At 47.3% G+C, this 27,531-nt stretch overlaps 1 protein-coding gene and 1 long non-coding RNA gene across 4 annotated transcripts in view; both read right to left on the reverse strand.

Annotated features, from left to right (window-relative positions):
* Nucleotides 1-27,531, reverse strand: part of LOC118703300 (NADPH--cytochrome P450 reductase) — a 59,581-nt gene that overhangs the window by 11,065 nt on the left and 20,985 nt on the right. For all 3 annotated transcript variants that reach the window (XM_036410137.2, XM_036410138.2, XM_045571167.1), the window contains exons 2-3: nt 19,999-20,178; nt 5,333-5,381 (exon numbers count right to left, since the gene is read on the reverse strand). In XM_036410137.2, the coding sequence (XP_036266030.2) occupies nt 5,333-5,381; nt 19,999-20,165 (216 nt within the window). In that variant the 5' untranslated portion in view covers nt 20,166-20,178. The remainder of the gene's footprint in view (nt 1-5,332; nt 5,382-19,998; nt 20,179-27,531) is intronic.
* On the reverse strand, nt 14,800-16,590 carry LOC118703307. The gene is made up of 3 exons (XR_004982980.2): nt 16,138-16,590; nt 15,889-15,908; nt 14,800-15,654 (listed from the first exon to the last, which is right to left on the reverse strand). It is a non-coding gene; the product is annotated as an uncharacterized LOC118703307 (long non-coding RNA).

A 27,531-nucleotide genomic window follows, 5' to 3' on the forward strand; every position in this document is an offset into this window, starting at 1 on the left:
CTCTCCATTCCTCTCTCTCTAAAATCAATTTAAAAATATATTAAAGGGGGAGAGGATCCAAGATGGCTGCACGGGTAGACACATAACCGCAGCAGCACACAACAATTTCAATGGAATACAACTAAAATGTAGAGTGGACATCGCCCAGAGCTACAGGTAGTCGACTGACTGAAAATTCTACAACAAGAAGGAAAGAGAAAACCAGAAGGAAAATCAGAGGAGCTGAAAAAAAGCCTAAGGTACGGAGACATGCTGCGCGCCAGCACAAACGCGTGCTCGCACGGACGCGCGCGCGGAGAGGTGGCAGCCGGAGAGGAGGAGAGGGCTGGGTGCTGCCTGGCGTTCTCTAGCAGGAAGGAAATAAAACCCCCAGCCTGGGCTGAACCCTCGAACCGGCAGTGCTGAGCCCCAGTTATGGGCCAGACCCTGGGGACCCAGGCTCCGGCAGGGGGAAATGGGGCTGTGAGGCGAAATCCCAGGGGAGCAGCGAAAAGCAGGGCCCCCGGAGTCGCACGCACATTGTGCGCAGAGGACTGAATGTTGACTCTGATGCTGGATTACCCTAGCGTGAAGAAACAAAGCCTCCGGCGGCGCTGAGCCTCAGTCCAGACTGCTCTGAACCCCAGTCCTAGGCCAGACCCTGGGGACCCAGGCTCGGGCAGGGGGAGACGGGGCTGTGAGGCGGAATCCCAGGGGAGTGGCGAAAAGCGGAGCCCCAGAGTCACGCACACTGCGCGCACAGGACAGTCTGTTGACTCTGATCCTAGACTCCCCTAGCGGGAAGGAGAAAAAAAAGCTCCAGACTGGAGGAACGCGACAAGGAGCAGGAGCCCCTGCCGGACACCGGCCAGCCGCGCACCAGCAAGGAGCCGGGAGATGGGGCCCCTGGGGGGCGGGGGGGGGGTGTGCCCCTGAGCCTTCGACCGCTGAGCGCGGGCAACGAAGCCAAGGCCGGGGGCTGCTTCCTGGGCGGCGCTGACCCTGGCAACAGGCTGAAGCAGTGCAGGAGCCCGCGGAGAACAAAGGGGTGCCACAGGCCAACCTGCTGAGCTCCCAGGACAAGGAGGAAGAAACCAAAGAAGTTCTCAATGTGAAGAAATCAAGTGAGAGCAAAGGATAGTAAAATTACTTAAGAAAGAATACAAAGAAGATCTTGAAAAATCAAAGACTAAGTCAGAACTCAACTCACCAGCCAACATTGCAACATAAATGCGTTAAAAAAAAAAAAAAAGGACAGAATGTTGGAACAGCGGCGGCCAGGCCTAGAGTGGCCAGGCACAAGGCAGTGGCAGCTGGGCCTGGAGCAGCAACGGCCAGGCCCCAGAGCAGCAGCAGCCAGAACCAGAGCATCAACAGCCAGCACTGGAGCAGCCAGACCTGGGGCAGTGGCAGCCAGGCCTGAGGCGGAGGCGGCCAAGCCCTGGGTGGCCAGTCCAGGAACACCCAGACCCGGAGTGGCCGGGCCCGGAGAAGCCGGGCCCAGAGCAGCCGGGTTGGGAGCAGCCAGGCCCAGAACAGCAGAAGCCAAGCCCGGAGCATCCAGGCCGGGAGCGGCCAGGCTCCGAGCGGCCGGGCCCGGGGCAGCTGGGCCCAGAGCAGCCGGGTCGGGTGTGGCCAGGCCCGGAGCAGCAGCTGCCAGGCTGGGAGCAGCCAGGCCCGGAGCAGCCGGGTCTGGTGTGGCCAGGCCTGGAGCAGCGGCTGCCAGGCTGGGAGTGGCCAGGCCCGGAGCAGCCGGGTCTGGTGCGGCCAGGCTGGGAGCGGCCAGGCTCAGAGCAGCGGCTGCCAGGCTGGGAGCGGCCAGGCCCGGAGCGGCCAGGCCCAGAGCAGCCGGGCCCAGGGCAGCCAGGTTGGGTGCGGCCAGACCCGGAGCAGCAGCTGCTAGGCTGGGAGCGGCCAGGCCCGGAGCAGCCGGGTCTGGTGTGGCCAGGCCCGGAGCAGCGGCTGCCAGGCTGGGAGCGGCCAGGCCCGGAGCAGCGGCTGCCAGGCTGGGAGCGGCCGGGCCCAGAGCAGCAGCTGCCAGGCTGGGAGCGGCCAGGCCCCGAGCAGCCGGGTCGGGTGCGGCCAGGCCCGAAGCAGCAGCTGCCAGGCTGGGAGCAGCCAGGCCCGGAGTGGCCGGGCCCGGAGCAGCCGGGCCCAGAGCAGCTGGGTCGGGTGCGGTCAGGCCCGGAGCAGCAGCAGCCAAGTCCAGAGCAACTAGGTCAGGAGTGGCAATGACCAGACCTGGACAGCTGGTTGTGGAACGAACAAGAGCAACAGAGCCCAGGCCCGGAGCAGCCAGGCCCGAAATAGCTCGCTCCTCACCTGCCCCTGCCCCACGGCTGCCTCTCAGACATGGCTGGAAACTTTTGTGGGAACTTGAGGGACTGCTGAATCAAGTGATGAAGGCTTAGATCTGGATGTGTTGAGTTAGTATAGCGTTGGGATGTTGATCTGTGAGTGCCTTGGGTGGGGCCTGGATGAGGCTGGTTGACCTATTTGGAAATATCTTTTGTGTGAAGTGTATCATTGGGCATGTGGAGGTATTATTGATATGAGAAAATGCTAAGTAACTGATTTACTATCTGAAAAGGGATTTACTATCGGGGAAAGGGAGGGAGGAAGAGACTGAACATAAACTATGCATCTATGGATGAGGACAATGGGGGATGGGGAGGGGGAGGAGGGTGGGGTGCGAACCTGGTGGAGGGGGGAAGAAATGAGGAACCTTTGTAATAATATGAACAATAAAGATTGATTAAAAATAATAATATATATATATATATATATATATATATATATATATTTTTTTTTTTTTTTTTTTTTTTTAAAGGAAAAACAGTAGTATTGGATCTATATCTTACATTTTGTGCCAGGATATAAAGTCCCAGTGAACTGAATTTTAAATATGAAAAATGAAATCATGAAGTACTAGTAGAAAACATTAAAGAATTCCTTTATCTCTTTAGGGTGAAGAAGGTCTTTCAAATGATGACTCAAAGTCCATTAAATAATAGAAATAAGAATAAAGTGGACTATGTAACTTTTACAAACACACACACACACACACACACGATAAATCAAGTCAAAAGCAACTATTAACTGGGAAAAACATTTTTACCTCATATCACAGACAAGAGGTAAATCTCCCTAAGAATTTTAAGCAGTTTCTCAAAAAAGATCAATCTCACCAGAAAAATGGGCAAAATATTTGAACAGATAATCTATAAAAACAGAAAAAAATGAATGCCACTGTAACATGAAAATCTGCTTAACCTCATTCATAAGAAAAATGCAAGTTACAACTATACAGAGATAGCTTTTTTTTTTTTAAACCTAGAAAACTGGCAATCCCTCAAACTTTAATAACAAATCCTGATGGCAAAGCTGAGAGGAACAGGTTTTCTCACACATTGCTAATGAGAGAGCCCTGGTGTGATCTTTATGGGGGGAATTTGGCAGCTTCCATCACAATTACAAATGAATATACCAGCACCTTTGATTCAATAATTCCACTTCTGGGATCTTATTGCATTTGCAAATATCAAATTGATCTACATAAGTCACAGCAGCATTGTTTATAAGACCTTAAGATTAGAAATATTCCAAATGCCTATCAACAGGGTAAGAGTACAGTCACAGCTACAATAAAGAATGGAATCATAAAAAAAAAAAAAGAGCCGAAACTGGTTTGGCTCAGTGGTGGAGCGTCGGTCTGCGGACTGAAGGGTCCCGGGTTCGATTCCGGTCAAGGGCATGTACATTGGTTGCGGGCACATCCCCAGTAGGGGGTGTGCAAGGGGCAGCTGGTTGATGTTTATCTCTCATCGACGTTTCTAGCACTCTCTCTCCCTTCCTCTCTGTAAAAAATCAATAAAATATATTTAAAAAAAAAATGGAATCATGCAGCTACAATAAAGAATGAGGAAGGTGTGCTTGTATCACTATGGAAGGATCTCTAAGATATATCATTAAATTAGTATGGTCTATAACAATGTATATATTATGCCATTCTTTTGTTTCAAGAAAGGCTAATATAAAATAAGAATCTTTGTGTTTTTGTCTGTGCACAAAGAAGCTCTAGAAGGTTCCATAAAATACTAAGAATAATGATGATGAGTGGCAGGGACCAGAGAGAGAGTTTCCACTGAATAGTTTGTTTTGAATTTTAACTATGTGATTGCTATACCTTCCCATTCAACTAAAATTTTAGATAAATGGCACAGCTGCTGTGGCTCAGTGGTTGAGTGTTGACCTATGAACCAGAAGGTCATGGTTCAATTCAGGTCAGGGCACATGTCCGGGTTGCAGGCTCAGTCCCCAGTAGAGGCGTGTAGGAGATAGCCAATCAGTGATTCTCATCATTGATGTTTCTATCTCCCTCTCCCTTCCCCTCTGAATCAATAAAAATCTAACTTTAAAAAAAATTTAGCCCTAGCTGGTTTGGCTCAGTGGATAGAGCGTCGGTCTGTGGACTGAAGGTCCCAGGTTTGATTCTGGCCAAGGGCACATGCCCGAGGTTGCCAGCTCGATCCCCATTAGGGGGCATGCAGAAGGCAGCCAATCAATGATTCTCTTTCATCATTGATGTTTCTATCTCTCTCTCCCTCTCTCTTCCTCTCTGAAATCAATAAAAATATATTTTAAAATACTTAGATAGCCGAAACTGGTTTGGCTCAGTGGTAGAGCGTCGGTCTGCGGACTGAAAGGTCCCAGGTTCGATTCCGGTCAAGGGCATGTACATTGGTTGCGGGCACATCCCTGGTGGGGGGTGTGCAAGAGGCAGCTGGTCGATGTTTATCTCTCATCGACGTTTCTAGCTCTCTCTCTCTCTCTGCCTTCTCTCTGTAAAATATCAATTAAAAAAAAAAAAATATATATATATATATATATATATATATATATATATATTTTTAAAATACTTAGATAAATGTGCCATGACCACAGCTATGTGAGGTTTATATCTGCTCATGGTCAGAGCCTGGACTGGGAGGGGACAGCAGGGCATCCTGAGTTGGAGGGACTGCTGCACTGACAGGGCCTCCAGGACAGAGGGAGAAGCTGGAGTGGCCAAATCAGGCACTGGACCTTGCCTCCCACAGGGCCCACATGTAACATTATTTGTTCTTATAGTTGTTCAAGAAATAAACATTCAGATAATAAAGTAAATGGTCTCCGCAAAAGCAGAACAGCTTTGGGGCTTTGGGTAAGAGGAGAACATACTTGTAAGAGAGCTGGGCCTGGGTTCCCACCACTCTCTCTGGTCCAGGGCAGCTGGCCTTCTGCTGAACTCCCCTAAGCATTCACCAGGGCCAAGACTTGGTGGCAAGGGCTCAAACACAGAAAGCAAACTCACCGTCTTCTTCATCTTTTCCACGAAGCTGCTGTCTTTGACAGAGGAGGTCCTGAAAAACAAGTGTCAGGTAAGTATGGGATACATGTGGCAGCATCGAGAAGCACTGTCAGTGAGCATGCCAGCAGCCACTTCTGGTCCAGTGCGGGGCTTCCAGGCCTCCTCCATATTCCCTGCACGAGGCAGGCTCCATGATTGATGGCTGTCACTGGGGAGTCCTAGGCACTCGCCTGGCCACCTCCCCTGCCAGACCACAGTCAACAGCAGAGTCTCTGGGCAGCCAGAGGGCACCACCCAGTCCCTGCACAAAAGCTGAGGTACAGAGTGACAGTGGGTGTGTGCAGGGTGTTGAGTAGTCCCAGTTTTTCAGAAGTTAGCTGCTGGCTGGCCTCCACACTAATGCCATTTATTTGTTTAACAAATCTTTTTAATGAATAGCCAAGATTATTCCAATTCCCAATTCAGACAAGTCCAGCCGTGCAGCTGTGTTTTTCATAAAACATGGATGGATCATGAATGGGATCAAAGCAGGGCAGAAGAAACTGGATGCGGTACGAAGGGGCCCAAAGTGGGATGTGTCTCGGGTTGGATGAGCTGTGATCAGCAGTGAGACGGGCCAGCCTTGGGGAGGGTGCAGAGCCTCCCCCTTCCTCCTTCCCTGTAGAGGGCTTTCTGGAGGCTGCCTAGAGCAGCGGCTCCCTTCTGCCTTCAGCCCGCCAGCCCAGGGCCCACATGCTGGTCAGCAAGGCTGGCCAGGGGTGAAGATGCAATTGCAGACAGTCAAGCGCTTTGCCCCTGGGGCGAGGTGTTAGAAATGCAGGGTCTCAGGGAAGGTGCTGTGAGGTCACAATTGAAGAAGCTCCTTCCACAAAGCAGGCTCATCCGCAGCCCCAATACAAGGGTACTGCATGCCCACTTAATAGACAGTCAACAGAGACTCAACAGCAGCCCGGTCCTCTGGCCTGTAAGTGGCCGGGCAAGGACCAATCCCAGCCTGATTCCAAGGCCTCTGCTCTTTCCCCTACATCCTCCAGCACATGGACAGGGTAGGAAAGAGCGGAATGCCAGCAGGCGCACACACGCATGTCACAACAGTGGAGAAGTGATGTCCCTCAGGAGTAGATGCCTGAAGCCCATGGAAAAACTTACTAAGTGAAGTTTCTTTTAAGAATGCCTCAGCAAAGCTGTTTAGACACACAATTTTGTAAACATAAAGATGGAAATTTCCTGCTTAAGCTCCCACTGGGTTTTTCACTAGGTTAGTAGGTCCAGGACTATTAGGGCTTACTAAACTAGTTAGAATGAAATAGTAGCTACTTTCAGGGTCTTCGTGGTAAATAATGTTACATGTGGGCCCTGTGGGAGGCAAGGTTCAATGCCTGATTTGGCCACTCCAGCTTCTCCCTCTGTCCTGGAGGCCCTGTCAGTGCAACAGCCCCTCCAGGAGCCAGGAGGAAGGCAGCTGGGGACCAACCACCTGCTTGGCTTTCCCAACCAGTGATGGCCTAGCCTCCTAGAAACTCAGAGAGGCCCTCCCCGCAGCCCCCCACTATCCTAGCACCCCCAGGCAGACCCATCCCAACATGAGCAGGGCCATGGCAAGAGCATGAATGGAGGCCCTCAGGCCTGCCTCTTTTCTTTCCCAACTCTCAGCTCCAATCTACACTCCAAAGGGGTTGTGTGTCTGAACATCTTTTCTACATGTCCAACTTCTACCCATGCCCAACCATCAACACCCTCATGTTCACTGCCCCTTTAGTTTATGTGCAGCCTAAACAGAACACTAATGTCTGTCTCCGAACTAACATGGCATGCTCCCCAAGACACATTGTTAGATGAAGCAAGCAAGGTCCACAGCAATGTGAATTTTACGCTGTGTTCCTTTTGAATGCAGAATCATAATATATTACTTATTAAACATAAATTAAACATAAATTTAAACGGATGGTTAAGAAAACTATCAGCAACCTAGACAAACGATTCTGATGAAATATGAGGGGGGAAAACATACAAAACTAAATGCAATTTCCATTTATATGAAATGTGCAAAATAGGTACATCCATAGAGACAGAGTGGTGCCAGGGGCTGGGGGAGGAGAGGGGCAAGATTGCTTAATGGGAACAGTGGTGCCCTTTGAGATGATGAAAATGTTTTTGAATTGGACAGTGATGATGGTTGAACAACACTGTGACTATACAAAAGCTCCAATATTACACACTTCACTAGAAAATGGTTCATATGGTGAATTTTAACTCAGTTTAAAAAAATGAAAACAAACTAAATGCATTCAGTTGACACTTAAAAAGGACTAGGCTTGAGTTTTTGAAATATTCATTTATATGCAAACTCTTTCTCAGTTTCTCAACCACTACCAGTCCCTAGTGAGGGTGAACATGGCAGAAGCCCTGGCAGAAATGCAGAATGACACTGCAGAGCCAGTGGAAACACAAGCTATGGTGTGACAGCAAGGTAGTAGACACATCTTCATTTACACTCAGAGTCTTTAGGGTATAATATATAACTGGCAGGAGGAAAACAAGAATTTGTGTCCTTAAAAAATGGAGTGTACACTATTAATTATTCATAGAAAAAGGACATGGAGAGAAAATACCAGCATCTTGACAGAGAATATTGAAGGGTTAAGATAATGGGTGAGATGGTTTCTGTAATTTTCCAAATTTTTTATTTTCACATTATTTTTATAACTAAAAATACATTTTAAAGTTTCAAAAAATGGGGGACAACTCACAAGTCTAAAAATAGGGGAGAGGCCACAATCAGCACAATACCTGACAGCACACATTTGATCAGCTTCTGGGGCGGTCAGTCCTGAGTCCTCCGCCCAGCAGAAGGCTGGCTGAGGTGGCCTGATATCAGCTGAAAAGCCAAATCCTATTTCTTCTCAAAAGGAAGAGGCTCCACAGAAGCTACAACTTGAAGAAGGTGGATTTGATGAAGAAAGGGACAAGAAGCACCCCCACTACCCAGTGAATGCTGGTCTGCTCCTCCATCTGCAGGTGACACGTGCCAGCTGAGGTGGGCAGGGCCCTGTGCCAGCTCCAAGGCAAGACACTAAACAAGGCAGCCTCTTTCTTACAAGGGAGAAATACAGGCCCTGAGGGTAATCATGGAGGGATGGGAGAGGCCTCACATCAGGAGCAGAGACTCAGTTCAAATCCTGGTTTTGCCACTAACTGAGCCTGTGACAAGTCATGGCCTCTCAAGGCCTGAAGTTCCTCTTGTTGAAAATACTGCATCTTGGCTCTGCAGCCTTCCAGTGCCTTGCACAGCACCTGGGACTTGTTAGTTCTCAGGGATAGAGGGTGTTCAGTAGAATGAGGTGGTTTGGGTCACTCTCATTTCTAAGGCTCACAGATGCATCAGATGGCCCAGACCACAGGGCTCTGGGGGAGCAGGCACCATGCCTGAAGAAACCAGGAAGGGCCTCTTGGAAGAGCTGAGCTCTAGTCTCAGAGACAAAACGGCTCCCCAGAGAAAAAGCCTAGGAACCGACAGCCCAAGGGCTCCTGGATGAGGCCCCTGCAGCCAGGGGAGCTCAGCCATAGCCCTGACAGTGCGGAGCGGTCGGGAGGAGGCCGCAGTGTGGCCTCCTGATGCAGCTTCCCAGGGTGGGAGCCACAGGCTGGAAGCTCCGGGGCGGAGAGAGCCCTCTAGGCAGATCTGGCTGGGAACATCAGAGGCAGGCAAGATGGCTAGCCCTGCCCGTCCTGGAGGAAGGGTTCTCCGAGAAGCATGAGCATTTCTGAAGGCCAGCCTGGTCTCTCACTAGCTTCAACACCCAGAGAAATGAAGAACACTCCCAGTCCCTCCCCTTGACTCCAGGGATGGCTTCCAAAGATTAGGAAAACCCAAGGGAACTGAAGAAGACCCCATGCCTCTAGCCAGTGCCCCAACAGGGCTGTTACCTGATGCTCTCACCAGTTACACCTGGCCTGCAGGGGCACTGAACCTGCCTCCACACCCGAGTGCCCTTCACCCCGCCTGACAGCTCCACATAGGAATTTGCATGTGGGACTTGATCTTTCACAGGCGCAGGAGTCGGTGACTGGGAACTTCCTGGTTTCCAGTCCATATCCTGTCCTTTGGAAGCAGGAAACTGTAGCCTACAAATCTGGGACTGACTGGGCCAACAGTGCCCCTCCCAACTATGCTGATCAACCCCACCCAGCTCCCTCCTCATGCCTCCGGGCATCCCTGCCCCAAAAGAAGTTCCAACTCACTAGAGCAGGGGTCGCCAACCTTTTGGACCTCACGGACCAGCGGTGGTCCTCAGACCACCAATTGGCGACCGCTGCCCTAGAGTATAGGTGTCAAGTGTCCCTCAGCCAGAGGGCACAGATGAAGTCTGCTGCCAGGAACAGTTTGGGACTGACCTTCTCAGGGTGGGCTCGTCCTGCGGAGAAGAGTACATGCACCCCATGGTTGCTCACTCCCAGCTCCAGGACTTAAGGAAGAAAGCAGGTTGTAGCTCTCTCCTGGAAACAGGCCAGGAGCCAGCAGTTAGGAAGTCGGGGTCTGTCCATCCTCTACAGAGGGCTCGGCCCATTAACTTGGAAAGTGCTCCTGGACACCCCAAAGTCCTCTGGAATCTCGGCTGAGCCCCTGCGTGCATCCGTCCCCATTAGCCTGAGCACATCTGGCAGCTCCAGCAGGGAGGAACCAGGACTCTGGGCTGAAATCTCCCATGATCCCCTGCGTTTGGGCACACCCCCCTCCTCCTTCGGTATGGACGGAGGGAAGGAGAAAACCTTCCCAACCCCAATCCTCGGGTCTCCTTGGAAACTGTTTATATCAGAGCCCTTTCTCTCCACAGCCGCCTCCTTTCCTTTCCCATTTGAAAAAAAATAAAATAAAAGGAACTCATGGAGGCTGAATAAAGCTCTTCTAGACGCTAGAAGGCAGTTGTGCAGGTTGCTATGGCAGGGCCGTCTCTCCATAAAGGAAGCTGCATTGATCCCACTGCCAGGGTGCCTCAGGATCATATTAAATTAGATCTGGTTCCCGTTTTTCTCCCCACAAAAGAATGAGGGCAACAGCCTAAGACTAGTCTTAGTCTGTCACCTGGAGCATGTGCGCTGTGAAACCAGCACATCTTACCCTCCCATGCGCGGTGGGGGCCTGCCTGGCAAGGTGGGCACTACATTCGCTGCTGAGATGGTTCGCCTAAAGGAGTGCCCCTTCAAAGAACCCAGTGTAAACACCCCAAAGCAAGCGGCCACAGCTGGCCCAGGCTATGAACCCAGAGACCACACAGCTCCCGAAAGGAGCACAAACGGTTCCAATTAGGACTCTCCACTCCTAAATTGGGAGCAGGAGTCTCTGGTTCAGGCTTCAGAAGTCAACTGGAGCCCTCTCTGTGGGAACGATGAAAGGGGGGTGGACAAAAGCACTGAGTCACTTGGACAGAGATGAACCAAGACGTCCCAGTGTGATTCATTTGTTTCCAGTCTCAGACAACGCTCAGGATTTCTGAAAACTGCAACTCAAATTTAATTTTCTGCACAGCCAAACTGATTTCTTCTGGGACTTTCTCCTGCCCTTGGCAACACACAGGGCAGATGCTTCTGAACAGCTCCCTTCCACTGCCAGTGTGTGATGGCACCTTCTCCAAGCCCCAGGGTAGCAGGTCCCCTAGTCAGAGAGAGGCTGAGAGCTGAGACACCACACACGATGGTGCTGGCCAGCATGGAACAAGCTTAGACTTTGAGGCTTCTACCGTGGGAAGCGGCTCCACGAGGGCCCAGAGTTCTCTACCATGGGTAGTCCTTGGGGCAGAAAGCTATTAGTTTGAAAGAGCTGACTTTTGTGAAAATGAAGTAGTTTTCTGGAGCTTAAATAAAAAACACTGTAGCTCTCTCCACTGATGGGACCTGAATGGAAACCAGCACTGATGGGAGAGCAGTGTGGAAGGTGCCTCCTGAGACAGCAGCCTTCAGCAGGTTGGAGGTTAAAGCAGGTGTGGAAGGCCATGGGTCAAAGACACAAAAAGCAAATGGGATCTCTATTACTGAGTGCCTGCTGTATGCCAGCTAGTATTCAAGGAGCTTATATATATATATATATATATATATATATATATATATATACACACACACACACACACACACACACACACACATACATACTAGAGCCTGATGCACAAAAATTCGTGCAAGAGTAGGCCTTCCTTCCCCCGGCTGCTGGCACCGGCTTCTCTCTGGCATATGGAACCAGGCTGGCTTCCCTCAGGCCACCCGCAGGCACCCAGGACCTGGGCTGGCTTCCCTTAGGCCCCAGCTTTGTCAGGAAAGGCATCCAGAATGACATCTGATCTAATTAGCATATTACCCTTTTATTATGATGATATTTTTCACTGAAACAGATCCACCTGTGTTCAGTTCTGCATCACTTTCGTAGACACGGTACCATCGAAGTTGTAGACACGAGCAAGCAGAGCAAAACCAGCCATCTCATCAGAGAACAGGAAAGAAGGAAAGGCAGGTGAAGTCCCTTAGTGGCCAGGTATCAGAGGAAAACCCTGGCCAGAGCTTACAGGGCAGGGTGAGCATCCGGAGCCCATTTCCTCACCATTACCACGGACAATGGGTAAACTCATTCTGTTTCTGTTTGCGTTTGGCAGAGCCAAGAAACTCTCTATAGAAAGTTAGATGTGGAAAGAACTCTAGCTCACTTTCTACCTGTCGACACTCAAAAGACAAAGCTGAATAGAAACGATGCCAGCAGCCTTGACTCCTGGCTTTCCTGGACCTTCTGTCCAGAGTAAGTCCCCAGATACAACTCACAGCAACATGAGCTCTTTTGTGGCTTTTCACAAGCAACCCCCTGTGGGATGCAATCAGCAAAATCCAGACTGTGGGAAACTCTGAAATAAATTATCTGGTTTATTAAAAAATGCTTCAAGGAAAAAATGGACAGAAGGAAAGCCCCTGAATTGAGAGACTTCCTGCCATAGTAAGAAGCAGCCATACACAAAAGGCCATAGCTACATAATACCGCTTATGTGACATTTGGGAAAATGCAAAACTGCAGGGACCAAAATAAGACCAGTGGTTGCTGAGGTAGAGAAGGGTCGGTACTGACTGCAAGGGACCTGTGGGAGCTTTTGGGAATGATGGGATATTCTGTATATTGGTTGTAATACTGATTATACACTTGCACACATCTCAGGACTCATCAAACTGTACATTTAAATAGTGAATTTTACTTAATTTTTCTTAGAAGGTAAATTTATTGCATGTTGACTGTTCCTGTCCCCAAAAGCCCTATAAGATTTATTAATCAACTAGAGGCCTGGTGCACAAAATTTGTGCAAGTGGGGGGGGGGGCGGGGGGGTTGTCCCTCAGCCCAGCCTGCATCCTCTCCAATCTGGGACCCCTTGAGGGATGTCCGATGGAATCAGGCCTAAATGACCAGACATCCCTCTCACAATCCAGGACTGCTGACTCCCAACTGCTCACCTGCCTGCCTTCCTGATTGCCCCTAACTGCTTCTGCCTGCCAGCCTGATCACCCCCTAACCATTCCCATGCCAGCCTGATTGATGTCTAACTGCTCCCCTGCCAGCCTGTTTGCCCCCAACTTCCCTCCTCTGCCAACCTGGTAGCCCTTAACTGCCCTTCCTTGCAGGCCAGATCCCTCCCAACTGCCCTCCCCTGCTAGCCATCTTGTGGTGGCCATCTTGTGTCCACATGGGGGCAGGATATTTGACCACATGGAGGCAACCATCTTGTGTTTTGGAGTGATGGTCTATCTGCATATTACTCTTTTATTAAATAGGCTAGAAGCCTGGTGCATGAGTGGGGGCTAGCTTGTTTGCCATGAAGAGTGTCCCGGATCAGGGTGGGGGTTCCCTTGGGGCGTGGGGTGGCCTGGGCGAGAGGCCTGTGATGGTTTGCAGGGTGGCCATGCTCCACAGTGATCCAAGAGGCGGCCCTTGTATCTGGGGTTTATTTATCTTCTACAATTGAAATTTTGTAGCCAAAACCCATTTGGCTCAGTGGATAGAGCGTCGGTCTGTGGACTGAAGGATCCCAGGTTCGATTCCAGTCAAGGGCGTGTACATTGGTTGTGGGCACATCCCTAATAGGGAGTGTGCAGGAGGCAGCTGGTCGATGTTTCTCTCTCATAGATGTTTCTAGCTCTCTATCCCTCTCCCTTCCTCTCTGTAAAAACATCAATAAAATATATTTAAAAGGAAGGAAGGAAGGAAGGAAGGAAGGAAGGAAGGAAGGAAGGAAGGAAGGAAGGAAGGAAGGAAGGAAGAGAAAAGAAAGAGAGAAAGAGAGAAGAGAGAAAGAGAGAAAGAGAGAAAGAGAGAAAGAGAGAGAAGAGAGAAAGAGAAAGAAAGAGAGAGAGAGAGAGAGAGAGAGAGAGAGAGAGAGAGAGAGAGAGAGAGAGAAAGGAAGAAAGAAAGAGAAAGAAAGGAAGAAAGAAACTTGTAGCCTGGAGTGGAGCCAGCCTCCTGCTCGCTATTTAGCTGGCAGCCATTTCTGTTTGGATTTGTTCACCTTCTATAATTGAAATTTGTAGCCTTAACCGGAGGCCTGCGCCAGCCGCGTGTGCAGGAAGCTTGGCTTCCTCCATCGCCTGGGAGACCCAAGTCTCCCTCCTGCTTTCTCCATGGCCACAGCCATCTTGGTTGGGTTAATTTGCATATTACTCTTTTATTAGATAGGATCATAATGTATGGGTCTTGCTTAGATCCTAATTTTAAAAAAACTTTAAACTTCAGTCAATCGTGGAACTATGAACAAATGCAGATTGAGTATCTAACAATACTAGAGCTTACTGTTGACTTTCAGGAGTATGACATTAAGTTCTGTTTTAAAAGGGGCTTCCTGCCCTAGCTGGTTTGGCTCAGTGGATAGAGCGTCAGCCTGCGGACCGGAGGGTCCCAGATTCAATTTTGGTCAAGGACACATGCTTGAATTATGGGTTTGGTCCAACATGCAGGAGGCAGCCAATCAATGATTCCCTCTCATCAATGATGTTTCTATCTCCCTCTTCTTCTTCTCCCTTCCTCTCTGAAATCCTTAAATTTTAGAAGACTAAAATATATGCATATTTCCATACAATTTCATAAGAAATATTTCCAATTTCCTATAAAATCATAATTTCTTTATTCATCATTTCTATGAATTATATGATTATTTATAAATTATATGAATTATCTAAGAGAATCAAAGAGCAGTGGAGGTGAAAGAAACAAGACTGGTGAGGAGAGGATAACTGCTTTGGTTTTTATTTGAAATGTTCCATAATAAAAAGCTGCTTTTTCTTTAAAGCACGCTTAGGTGCCAGAAATGAAGCAGAGGTGGGGGGTCAGGATTGGGGGTGCACTACAGTGCTTCTCAGAGCACCAAGCACAGCAGAGGAGGAGTAAAGCAGCCGGGGCCTGAGCCCACTGGATGAGGGCTGGCTGCCACCCATCTCATGCTCATCTGTAGTCAGAATTCAAACCTTAGTCACTCAATTGTAAGGGCCCAGAACTTAGCCACTATACTATAAATGTTTCCCTTTATAAAACCCCTGGCCATAGCAAATATTCAACATGATATAATGATGTTGGGAAATGTTCTACACTGTACAGTGTAGAACACTACATATATAAGTTTAAAATTTTATGATCAAGAAGAGGGAACTATAGTTTCAGTATCCTGGCAAAGAGAAACAACTAGAATCTGCAAAATGCAAGTGCTCCCACAGCCTAGGAGTTTTACTGCAAGTCCATCTTGCAAGGCAAGAGAAGTGACGGGAGAACAGCAGTTCCATGTGCTCCCATGGAACATCCATATCCACTCACTGTGGGTGTGGGGGGTGCACCTCTACTTACAGATGAGGAAACGCAGGGCTACTGTAAGCTGGGAACTGGATGCTGGTCCTCTTATCTTGATATTTTTTCCCACCAAAAATGCGCTGCTATACCAGAAATGCACCTGAATCAGCCCCAGTTGGAACAGGCTGAATTCCGGCTCACCTACCCATCCTCCTGTCCTTCCTCTGGCCCTCTGATGTCAAAATCCTCTCAGCCTCTGGATGCATCACCACATTTTAGGACATTTGCAATACCACCTCCCACAGCACATTTTTCAGTCTCTCCACCAGGGGGAAGACCTCTCTTACAATTCTGGCAGCCAGCGTCTCCCTCTCCCCCACATCCTCTTCATTGGTGGCCTTTCTCTGAGGCCGCCCACCCGGTCTAGCATACAGTTCTATTGCACAGGCCCTGATTAGATAATGCACATGAAAGTGCTTCATAAATCACTTGTTAAAAGTCCTTTTCAACATCCTCACTTCTCAACTTCTATAAATGTTGCCAAAACTGGTTTGGCTCAGTGGTAGAGCATCGGTCTGTGGACTGAAAGGTCCCAGGTTCGATTCTGGTCAGGGGCATGTACGTTGGTTGGGGGCACATCCCCGGTAGGGGGTGTGCAGGAGGCAGCTGGTCGATGTTTCTCTCTCATCGACGATTCTAGCTCTCTATCCCTCTCCCTTCCTCTCTGTAAAAAATAAAATTAAATTAAATTAAAAAATCAACTTCTATAATGTAAATGCCACCTCTTTTTTTTTTTTTTCATTGATTTTTTACAGAGAGAAAGGGAGAGTGATAGAGAACTACTGTAGAAACATCGATGATAAAGAAACATCTATCAGCTGCCTCCTGCACACCCCCTACCGGGGATGTGCCCACAACCAAGGTACATGCCCTTGACCGGAACCAAACCCGGGACCCTTCAGTACACAGGCTGACGCTCTATCCACTGAGCCAAACCGGTTTCGGCGCCACCTCTTTTCTTATAGCACCTAGCTAGGGCTTGGTGCAAAATACATTCTGACATAAACACTAAGCAGCTACCATGGAATAATGCTAGGTGGCCATCATAAACATTATCCCACTTAATACTTGCAAGAGCCCCATGAGATCGGGGTTAGTGTTTCCATTTGGCAGATAAAGAAACTGAGGCAGAGTGAGGTTAAAGGTCTTGCCCAGGATCTGCAAGCTTGATAAACATGAGGACTTCATCTATTTTATTCATGGTTATTTAGGACTTAGTAGGGCCTCAGTAAATATTTGCTAAATTTTAAAAAAAGTAAAAGTAATGTGGTACAACTACACAACGGACTATGCTGTCATAAAAAAGAAAGACCTCTTACCATTTGCAACAGCATGGATAGAACTGGAGAGCATTATGCTAAGTGAAATAAGCCAGTCAGAGAAAGTAAATATCACATGATCTCACTCATTCATGGAAAATAATGAACAACATAAACTGATGAACAAAAACAAATCCAGAGACAGAGAAGCATCTTTCAGACCTCAGAGGGAAGGTAGGGGAGGGTGGGGGTAAGAAGGAGAGATCAACCAAAGGGCTTGTATGCATCCATATAAACCTAACCAATGGCCACAGGCACCAGGGGGGTGAGGGCATGAATGGGGGTTGGGAGACAATGGGAAGATAAGAACACATATGTAATACCTTAATCAATAAAATAAAATAAATGTAAAACTAATGCCCTGTTAGTGGTAAAGTAGGGCCTTGAGTAATGTTGTTTCATTCAACATAATTTTAATATTAATGAGATGCTCTAGGAACTTAACTCTTGTTTTTATCAAGCCTGTGGCAAAACTGGTTTCATTATCCCATCAACAGTATTAAGTGAGGATTTAATAAATTGTATTCACCGAATATCTGCTTTCAAGCTGGAGGACTATAACTTTTCTGGGAGAGAAAACAGTTACCAAAAGTGGAATAGGGAATTAGGACTTGACAGGTTCCCAACCCTTGGAGTTCTGACCTGAGCACAGCCCCATCTTCTGCACCTGAAACTTGTTCCTTGGATCCCCAAGGAGCTGTGCCCTGGGTTCTCTCAGCACAGAGCCTGGCCTGGCGGACCCACTCAAACCTGCCTAAAAGAACATGACCTGGTGCAGGAATGATATGGAACTCAAGCTTGAGGAGACTATGGTGTACATTATTTTTTCATACCTAAAAATCATCTTTACTCTTACTTCCTTACTATTTTTTTAACTAAGTCATCTTTTTAATTAAATTTTATTAAAAGGAAGTTTTATGGAAGGCTAAAAAAATTAAAAACTGTAAGTAAAGTCAGGCTGGATACTGCCTGTGATAGTGTAACATAAAAAAATGCAGCCCTTGCCCTAACCAGTTTGGCTCAGTGGATGGAGCATCGGCCTGCAGGCTCAAGGGTCCCAGGTTCAATTCTGGCCAAGGGCATGTATCTTGGTCGTGGGCACATCCCCAGTAGTGAGTGTGCAGGAGGAAATTGATAGATGTTTCTAACTCTCTATCCCTCTCCCTTCCTCTCTGTAAGAAATCAATAAAATATATATTTTTAAAAATGCAGCCCGGCCAGTATGGTTAGTGGTCAAGCATCAACCCATGAACCAGGAGGTTGTGGTTTGATTCCTGGTCAGGACACATGCCTGGGTTGCAGGATCGATCCCCAGGAGGGAGGATGAAGGAGGCAGCCAATCAATGATTCCCTCTCATCATTGAGTTTCTCTCTCTCTCTCTCTCTCTCTCCCTCTCTGAAATCAATAAAAATAGATATATTTTTTAAAATACACATTTCATCTTCATCCTGTTTCTGGCACAGAGCTCCTAAAAGCCTTAGAATTTCCTAAGTAATAAGAGCGATAAAAGTATCTTCTGTTACTTTTAACAAACCCCTTTCAACCACACCTGAGTTCATAATGAAGTGACTTTTGGAAAGCACTTAAGGATGGGGCTAGTAGCCAAAGGAACCAACCCTGAGATTTACTTTCAGCATCGTCCCTGACCTCTGGGGAGGGGAGAAGGACAGGAGATTGAACTAATCCCCAATGTAGGCATAATGGAGCCTCCATAAAAACCCAAAAGAATAGGGTTTGCAGAGCCTCAGGGTTGCTGAACGGGTGAAAGTGCTAGAAGGAGCACCTGGAGAGGAAATCGCTTGACCTACTTACCTTTTCCATCTACTGTTATAATAAATATGTACTGTTATATATAATAAGTATATACTGTTATATATACTTTTATAATAAACTGGTAACGTAGTAAGTAAACTGCTTTCCTGAATTCTGTGAATCACTCTAGCAAATTAACCAACCCTGAGGAGGAAGTATGGGAACCTCTGGTTTGTAGTTGGTTGATCAGAAGCACAGGTGACAAACTGGACTTTCGATTGGCATCCGAAGGGGGCAGGGAGTCATATGGGACTGAGCCTTTAACCTGTGGGATCTAACTCGAGACAGTTGGTGTGAGGAGAGTTTGAGAACTGCTTGATGTAGGGAGTATTGAGAGTTGAGGGGGAAAAATAGTTTTCCTCTTCTAAGTGTCACCCTCCAAAATTCTAAGCTGGCAACAGCCCTCTTCACTTACAAAAAGAAACTAGCAACTGTTAGATTTAAGGACATATTAGCACCAAACTGCAACTTTCTTCATGTGGGTAGTGAAAAGAACTGAAATAAAATTCTAAACAAAGTAACTGCCTTGCTTTATGGTTCTGTGTCAATAGCACCTCTATGATCCAGTCTGTTTACAAAATGGAAATGTAACAGCAGCTAGACAGACATGAGCAGAGCATGGACGATGGGCCAGGTACAAAAGGTCACCATCAAGGGACAAAATTGGGAAACAATATTTTCTCCCAGGGTAACCTTTCTTCACCTAACATATCACCGGTCATGTGCTTGGTTTGAACTTTCATATCAGCAAGTCATGTGGTTTAGACCCCTGACTTTTTCCCCCTAGAGATGACATCTAGGCCTCAATTGTATTTCAGCTCTAGGCCCAGAGTAGCAGCAAAACCAGACAATTGACACCATGGCTGCCTCAGACAGCTGCACTGACTAATCACCCATGTCCTGGCTCCAACCAATCCGCCCATGACCCTGAAAGAGCACACTTGGAAAGCTAATGAATATTCTATTGAGACCCTTCCCTGAGACTTCCCCTAAGATTTCCACCTGCAAGAGAGAGAATATCCTCAATGCAAAGTACCCAGCAGGAGTAGCTCATTCTGGGCTAACCCCCTGAACCTGTCTCCAAGACCCCCTTTACTCTGACTTCCCCATGAGCTACAGCAGCTCCCTTCCCCACTCCCAACTTAGGTCTCTCCTGTTGCTTTTTCTATGCCCTTCCTTATTTCACTGTCCCAAGTGTGTTTTTGCTGTAGCCAATAAATTCTTGCTTGCTTTGCTGCATTTTGTCTCATCTGAAATCTTTCCTTCAAGAAGACAAGAACCAAGGTCTCATCATGTTGAGGGTAAACAGAGAGATCACAGGCTGGGATGGTGCCAGTTCCAGCTCTGCCTTGTGCAGATGATCCCAGGCAGCATCTGTAACACCCCTGAGCCTCAGGTTATCTATCGGTAAAACGGTACCTTCTACTCTGAATGGTCCCTGTGAAGTTCAAATCAGATAGCCATAACTCTAAAGTGCTGTGAAAACATAAAACAAACTTGAAGCATAGTCTACCTATAGGGCAAAAGCCAATACTCATCCCCAGATGCTTCAGGGAACTTGTGTCCCTCCTGCTGGCTCACTCCTGACTGAGGCCCAAGTACAGAATGCTGCTCGGACTGCCAGAAGAGCCCCAGAGCTCCAGAACGCTGAAGAAGAGAGATCCCGACAGCATCACTTACGTGGCTTGAATTTTGGTGAACTCCGGGATTTCATCTTTTTTCTTTCTGAAGAAGAACCAGTAGGTCAGGAGACCCACAATGAGTGAAAACAGAATCATGTCCGTCATGCTGAAAAGAGACACTTCCTCAGACCCAGTGGCGCTGGTATCTGTATTGGAGTCCCCCATGTTGATCACGAAACTGTAGGAAGAGAGAAATACAGACTTCAGCAGAGAGGAGCAAGGTCCGCCTGAGGCCTGCTGGGGAGACCCCTGACAGCCTCAGCCTGGGCCTCATGCCCATGGGCTGCAGCAACAGGCCAAGCATCAGGGTAGGAGCTGCTGGCTCCTGGTATATGTTGCCTGGTAAGAGTTTCTCTGTGTCACAGATAGTTTAGGCAGCAATGTCATTTAAAGTGAATACCTGGGACTCTGAATCACAATGTATCAGTCTGACCTCTGGAGTGCTGGAGATTAAGATCAGAGACACTGAGGCTCCATGCCAAAAACACTAACCAAAAAAAAAAAAACATGAAAAAAAAAAAAGACACACACACCAAAAAACAAAACCTGGATACCAAGGATCTATTGAGCTTCCCAGCTGGTGATATATACTTCAGATGCATTGCCACACACAGCTGCTGGGAGAATTAAGAGCTGTTCGTGTCACTCCTGAGAGAAGACAACTGGAAGTTACAAAGGCAGATTTCCTGGTTTCTCCTCCCTGTGAAGCCTTTTCCTTTGCTGATTTTAGTCTGTACTCTTGTGCTATAAAACCATAACTGGGAGTAAAACAGCTTTTCTGAGTTCTATGAGTCCTGGTGAATCAATAAACCAGAGGATGGTCATGGGGAACCTATCAATACATCAACCCTCTTAAGTTTCCTTGAAAGATGCTCAACTGGTTCTTCCACTACTGAAACCTGACATACAGGAAGATGTTATATGAGTTAACAAAGACCAAAATAAGAGCACCAGAAACCTCAGCAGCCCACTTCTGCCACCTACCGAGGCCAGGCTCAGCTCTGGAATTGCATCATTCCATTTTGCAATCACTGCTTTTACCAAGGGGTTGCTTTCACCACAAGCATGGCTTCCAGACTTAGTTAGAAATGCCTGTCATATCTCAGCAACTCAGGCAATAGGAGATTGCTACATTTCTGACTTCCGTTAGCTGCCACCGCCTCCAGGAAACCACGGGGCTGGCCCCGAGCAATGAGAGCACCGTAGCAGCTGAGGGCTCCTGGCAGCAGCCCTTCCCTTCTGCCACTTGTTGGGAATGGGTTATTCAGAATGGGCCCTCAAACTTCATTCTTTGCTTTATTAACCTAAGGTGCTTTCTAATGTCTGAGCTCCTGAGATAAACTCAACTCATCCCTTTTGATATCTTATGTTAAAGGACAAACTCAACTCTAGTGCCCGCAGAGAGGACTATTTATGTTTAAGTATTAACTTATAAACACATTCAATATTTATTCAGTGTAGTCATCTTTTTAATCAAATGAGCCATGTTATCTGTCATGCCCAAAGCCTTCTGTCAAGCTCTCACAAAACCATGGAGAGAGGATCTGCTGGGATGGATGCTGGGAGGACCGCAAAATCATGAGGCAGCAGACACTCAGAGCTCTGGTGAGACCAGCAGGGGGTGCTGGTCAGGACTAATGTGCTGCATGGGAAAGCCCCCACCTGGCATGCCTCATAAAGCAGCAATCAATGGGCTTCTGCTTCCTGTCCGTCTGCCCTTCTAACTCATGCCACACACGCCCCCTTCTTTACCAAGGGGTAACTCAAGCTAAAGCTGTTGATAGGTATGCATGTTGACTGTACAGCTCAGAAGAGAAAGCTCACTCCTGGTAGATGGTTTCCAAGCAATGGTGCATTGGAAGGCTAGGAAAACTGCACATCGGCACTCTCACAATCCCATTATTTTAATAACATTTGGGTTCAATCCACCCAGACCACTACAACAAACTCCCAACAAGCCCTTCTCCACACAGTAGCCAGAGGGATCCTTTGAAAAAGTAAGTCAGATCTTGTCACTTCCCTAATCAAAACTCTTAAATGGCTTCATACTTAGTATAAAATCTGAAGTCTTTACCAACGAGCATTGTATGATCTGGCCCCTGCTTACCACTCCCACCACGTTTCTTACTATTCTGCCCTTTCCTCACACCTCACCAGTCACACTGGCCTCCTTGCTACTCCCCAAACCCCCTTATGTCTCAAGGCCTATGCACATGTTAACATGCTGCCCAGGGTTCTGTCTCTTCATTCAAGTCTCAACTATCACCACCTGAGAGAGACTTGGCCTCGCTAACATATCTGGTCCCTCTTCCTTCCCTTGCCCCCTCACAAAACAGATCACTACTTGACACATTTTTTCCACTGGCCATCTCCCTGAAAACAGGGTTAGCCCACAAGGGCAGGGACTGCACTTTGTTCACAGCCTGACAGATAATGAGCACCTAGTATCAACTTGTAAATAAATAAAGGAAGGATTCTGGAGTAGCTGGGTTGGCAATACAGATTACGGAGTGGTTTTATAATCTGAAAAGCACAATACAGATGCGTCATTAGAACACAGTTTGTGAAGTTATGTCCACTCTTCACTCTTGCTGTCTCTTAATACCTGCACTCACTGATTCTTGCAATATCTCTGGCCTCTCTGTCTTAGTACAGAGTCAGACCACCAGAAATTTCTGCCCCCAACAGTGAAAATAAGTAGGCAGTCCCACTGGAAATGTAACTGACTCCCTGTAGCAGGCAGGGGTAGGGCTCAGACCCTGAAGCCCCCCCATCAGTACACTGGCCACTGTCAGCACGCAGATGTGGGATCTCAACAGAACTGAGAATGTCCCCAGCAGCTCTGACTCTGAAGTTTGAAACGTCAGACAGACAAGAGCTACAGAGGAGCTCGGGAAAACACCTGGCAAACATTTATCTGAGGCTGATCTGCAATGCGGAATTTGAGGATCCAAATGAGTAAGCACCTTGCCAAGTGGCAAAACTACGGCTTCTCCGGGGAGGGCTGTTTAGTACCCGTCTGAGAAGAAAGACATGTTGAACACGTATCTCTCCCTTGCTCTCCTGTGAACTCCTGAGGGAAGAACAGGCTCATGGGCACCTCTGAACCTGGCACATGGTGGGAAGGAAGGGCTGGCAAGAAGGAAGAAACTTGGGGGGAAAACCTTGGCCCCACACTTCCTATAGGACACAGAGCATCGTTCCTGGGGTCTGAAGTTGTGAATAAGCTGTTAGACTATTACTATGGTCTACTTAAACCTTATTTTCACACTGAAGCACAAACACCCACCCTTGTCTCCAGCCTGCATCTTTGTATCCCTGCTCCAGAGGCTTTTTGTGCCTGAAATGTTCTAGTTGTTTCTTACTCAGTCTTCAGACCTCAGCATAAATGTCACTTCTATGGGTCACACTTTCTTGGCAAATTACTTGACACATAATCCAGTACTCAGTATCTAACCATGGAATGAGCAAAGGCAGTCAATAAATACATTATACCACAGAATGTAAAATTTATATCAATCATTAACCTGAAGCTTATGGATTTAAATGAAATTTGGCAATAGGATAGAGGCTCCCAAACTCTCTCAATTCACGGAATCCCTGGTATCTCAGTAAAATTTGGGGGTATTCTAAGCTCAAATCAATACCTATTCCATATGGGAAGTAGTCAGGTCTAAACAACCACTAAAAACCCTTTGCAAAGACACAAAGTTATCAAAAGAAATGTAGATCTAACATTGAAACTGAACTACTCCAAAACAGTACTAACGTGGACAGATGTGGGCTTTCACTAATGTGGACTTCCACTGCACTGGAAAAGTAGGCACCTCTGGAGGTTTATTGTGGTGCCTTGGCAGTCTGAGTACAAAGACCCTATGACAGTCACTCTCCTCTGCTATGTGACATATTTTGATGGGAAATTTTTGGATGTCCTGCCTGACAAGTGTCCTCCATTTCAGTGTGACAGGGTGACCATAAGACTGCCTGAGGTCCCCGAAGGCACTCCAAGGAGACTTTGGAAGCCCTGTGTGATCTTTCTGCCCTGTGAGTAATTTCTTCTTTCCACATGCAGAGCTCATGGGGTCAAAGGCAAGATTTGTCAGCAACAGAAGTAAAGAGGGAGGGAGAGAGAGAGAGGGAGAGGGAGAGAGAAAAGAAGAGGGAGAGGGAGAGGGAGAGGAAGGGGGAGAGGGAGAGGGAGAGGGAGAGGGAGAGGGAGAGGGAGAGGAAGGGGGAGAGGGAGAGGGAGAGGGAGAGGGAGAGGGAGAGGGAGAGGGAGAGGGAGAGGGAGAGGGAGAGGCAGAGGGAGAGGCAGAGGGAGAGGGAGAGAGGGAGGGGGGGAGGGGCGGGGGAGATGGACATGAGAAAATAGAAAGAGTAATTTCTGAACTAGACCAGAGTCTTGCCACACTCCTGCCACCAACTGGCTGAACCTCTGTAAATCTCTTCAGGGCAGTAGGTTTTGAAGTCCTCATCTGTAAAATTAGGCACAGAAAAGGGATTTATGGGAAGACCACCCCAAAGAGAACAGATCTGACTTGATCTTTTAATATAAATTAGGTCTACACACAAGTGTTTTATTATAAAAGACAGAAAAGGGCATAGACAGACACTATTCCTCCTGAATTTAAACAGCCAGCCAATTTCCACTAATGGTGTGGGTCAAGGTTAGCAAATACATAGTCCCAGGACCAGCCAGCAGGCAACCCACCACAATGCAGAAGAGATGAACAAATCACGGGCCTCTGTGTTCTAATGGCACATGTGTATTGTGCTTTTCAGATTATAAAGCCACTCCGTAATCTGTATTGCCAACCCAGCTACTCTAGAATCTTCCCTTTACCTATTTACAGGCAGGGCAATGGTGGAGCTTCACCAGCTTCTGAAAGAACAAACAAGAACAGAAGGCTCCTTTCCCCATCCAACAGTTTACAATATCAAGGAGTAAAATCATCTTCCCTGAAGCATTTGTGGCTTTCATTTACTATATTCAACTTCTGGTCAGTAAACAAGACTAGTCAATCAACCTGGCAATGACGTCAGAATGAGCCCATCACCTGATGCAGCAAGAAGGAAGTGAGCAAGCAATTTAGTTGTCCCCTTGTCCCCTTCAGCATGCAAATCACCCAGCAGCAAACAGGCAGCCCAGATGAGTCTGGCATCCACCCCCCAGTTGCAGTGAGAACAGTCTGCCCAGGCCCAAAACCTTTGCCAAGGTTTAGTGGCTTTAAGGTGAAGGGAAATCCTCAAGGAAATAAAGACTACCTTTGCCTACAACTCATCCTCCAGAAACTAAGAGGTGCTCAAGGTACCTTTCCTAAGGCAGTCTGCTCAAAAGCAATGCTCAAAAGGGCACTTGGAATAGATTCCTCTCTAGCCAGTGTCCATAAAGTTCATCATCCAAACTGAGATGTGGTTGGCGTGGATTCCTTTAGGTTTATCCTCTTTGGGATTTTCTCAGCTTCTTGAATTTGTAGATTTGAGGACTTTTCAGCCATTATTTCTTCAAATGCTTTTTCAGCCCCACCCTCTTTCTCCTTTCTTTCTGGGACTATGATGATATCAATGTTTATTAGTCCCATAAGTTCCTGAGGCTCTGTTCAGTTTTTAAAAAAATATTTTTTAATTGATTTTAGTGAAAGGGAGAGAAACATCAATGATGAGAGATGATCATAGATCGGCTGCCTCCTGCACGCCCCCCTGTTGGGGATTGAGCCTGCAACCCTGGCATGTGCTCTGATCAGGAATTAAACCATGACCTCCTGGTTCATGGGCCGATGCTCAACCACTGAGCCACACCTGCTGGACTCTGTTCAATTTTATCAGTCTAGTTTCTCTGTTGTTCAGATTGGCAATTTCTACTGTTCTATCTTCAAGTTCACTGATGATTTCCTCTATCTTCTCCATTCTATGGTGGAGCGTCCATTGAGTTTTTTTATTTTTCAGTATTGTATTTTTCAATTCTAGGATGTCTGTTTGGGTCTTCTTTATATCTTGTATGATTCCAACATCTGTATCACATTGATGTTGGCATCTGTTGATTGTCTTTTCCCAAAGAAGTTGAGAACTTCCTAGTTATTAGTATGGTAAGTGATTTTTTTTAAATCCTCACCAGACAACATGCTTATTGATTTTAGAGAGATGGAGAGAGAAACATTGATCAGTTGCCTTCCCACATGGGCCCTGACTGGGGACTAAACTCACAATCTAGGTATGGGAATCAAACTCACTACCTTTCAGTGTACAGGGCCATCCTGTAACCAACTGACCCACACTGGCCAGGGCTAGTGAGTGATTTTTTTATTGTATCCTCTCTTTTTATTTAAATCCTCTTTTTCAGGCCTCCTCTGCCATCACACTGGTGGAGGATGGAGAACACCAACTCATTGCTGTCATTCTAGGCATAGCCCAACAGTTGCAATGCCATGGGGAAGACTGGTGTGTGTGTGCGGAGTGGGGGGTAGGAGGTGGGGTTGGGGGGAATAGAGGTCTGAGGACAAAGTAAGAGGGTCTAAAATAGTCAAAGAAGTTATACTAGCATCTGAGCTGGGTCCTGAAAAATCAAACAGTCCACCAATCACATAAGAGAGAGAAGAGAAATCCCCGACAGAATGAGTATGTATCAAGGCCTAACCATGAAAGAAAAATAGCCACAGAATTTGCTGTAATTCAAGTGTGGTACAATGGGATGCATTTATATGTGTGGATGTAAGGCTGGTAAGAGATGAGTCTTTTATAATAAATGAGACTGAGACCAGGCCCTCTGAGTATCTAAAGTCTTTGGGTCCCGGATAGTCAGTGACGATAGGGAAAGGGTGTGATATGATTAGAAAGAACTATGCCATAGGATGGTAATGCTATACACTGGGGCTTGCACCACGTCATGATATCAATAAGTCACAGAGCCTTGACCAAGGCAGTCTAGACGAGATCATGTTCAGGCCAATGCTCCACAGCAGATGCTCAAATGCCTCTAGCTAACAACCTTTCCCCTACATAATAGCTTATGAGTGTGATCTGGAGACACATGACTGGTATTGTGAAAGCTGGAACCATAAAAGCACGACTTGGCAAGAACCAGACAGAAGAGCCAGCATCATTCAGCACAAATTGAGCTGACAGTTTGTGGAACCGGAACTGCAGCTGGTCATGGAGAACCTTACAGGCTTGTTCCAATCAGTCTTTCTGGAGCCTTGGCCACTTAGCCTGAACACCATGTGGGGTGAACCCTCAAATCCCTTAAGCCCTTGGCAACATACTCCAGAGCATTTTGTGGATATGACTTAGTAATATTATTAAAAGTCAGTACAGGGCAATTTATGGGTACAAGATACTTCAGAGAAGTTCTGTGAGAGAACAGAAAATATATATTGGTCTCTGGTCATAAAACAGCTCCTAAAACCCTTGGAATTTCCCGAGTGATAGAAGTATCTTTTGTTCTAATGAGGCAGCTCCTGAGTGTCTCCTGGATGAGGCCTGGTCACCAAAGAGACAAAGCTGGGGCTGGAGGGTGCCCATGTGATGAGCTTCC

The sequence above is a fragment of the Pipistrellus kuhlii genome, unplaced genomic scaffold (genome assembly GCF_014108245.1).
Source record: "Pipistrellus kuhlii isolate mPipKuh1 unplaced genomic scaffold, mPipKuh1.p scaffold_m20_p_4, whole genome shotgun sequence".
Lineage (NCBI taxonomy): Eukaryota > Metazoa > Chordata > Mammalia > Chiroptera > Vespertilionidae > Pipistrellus > Pipistrellus kuhlii.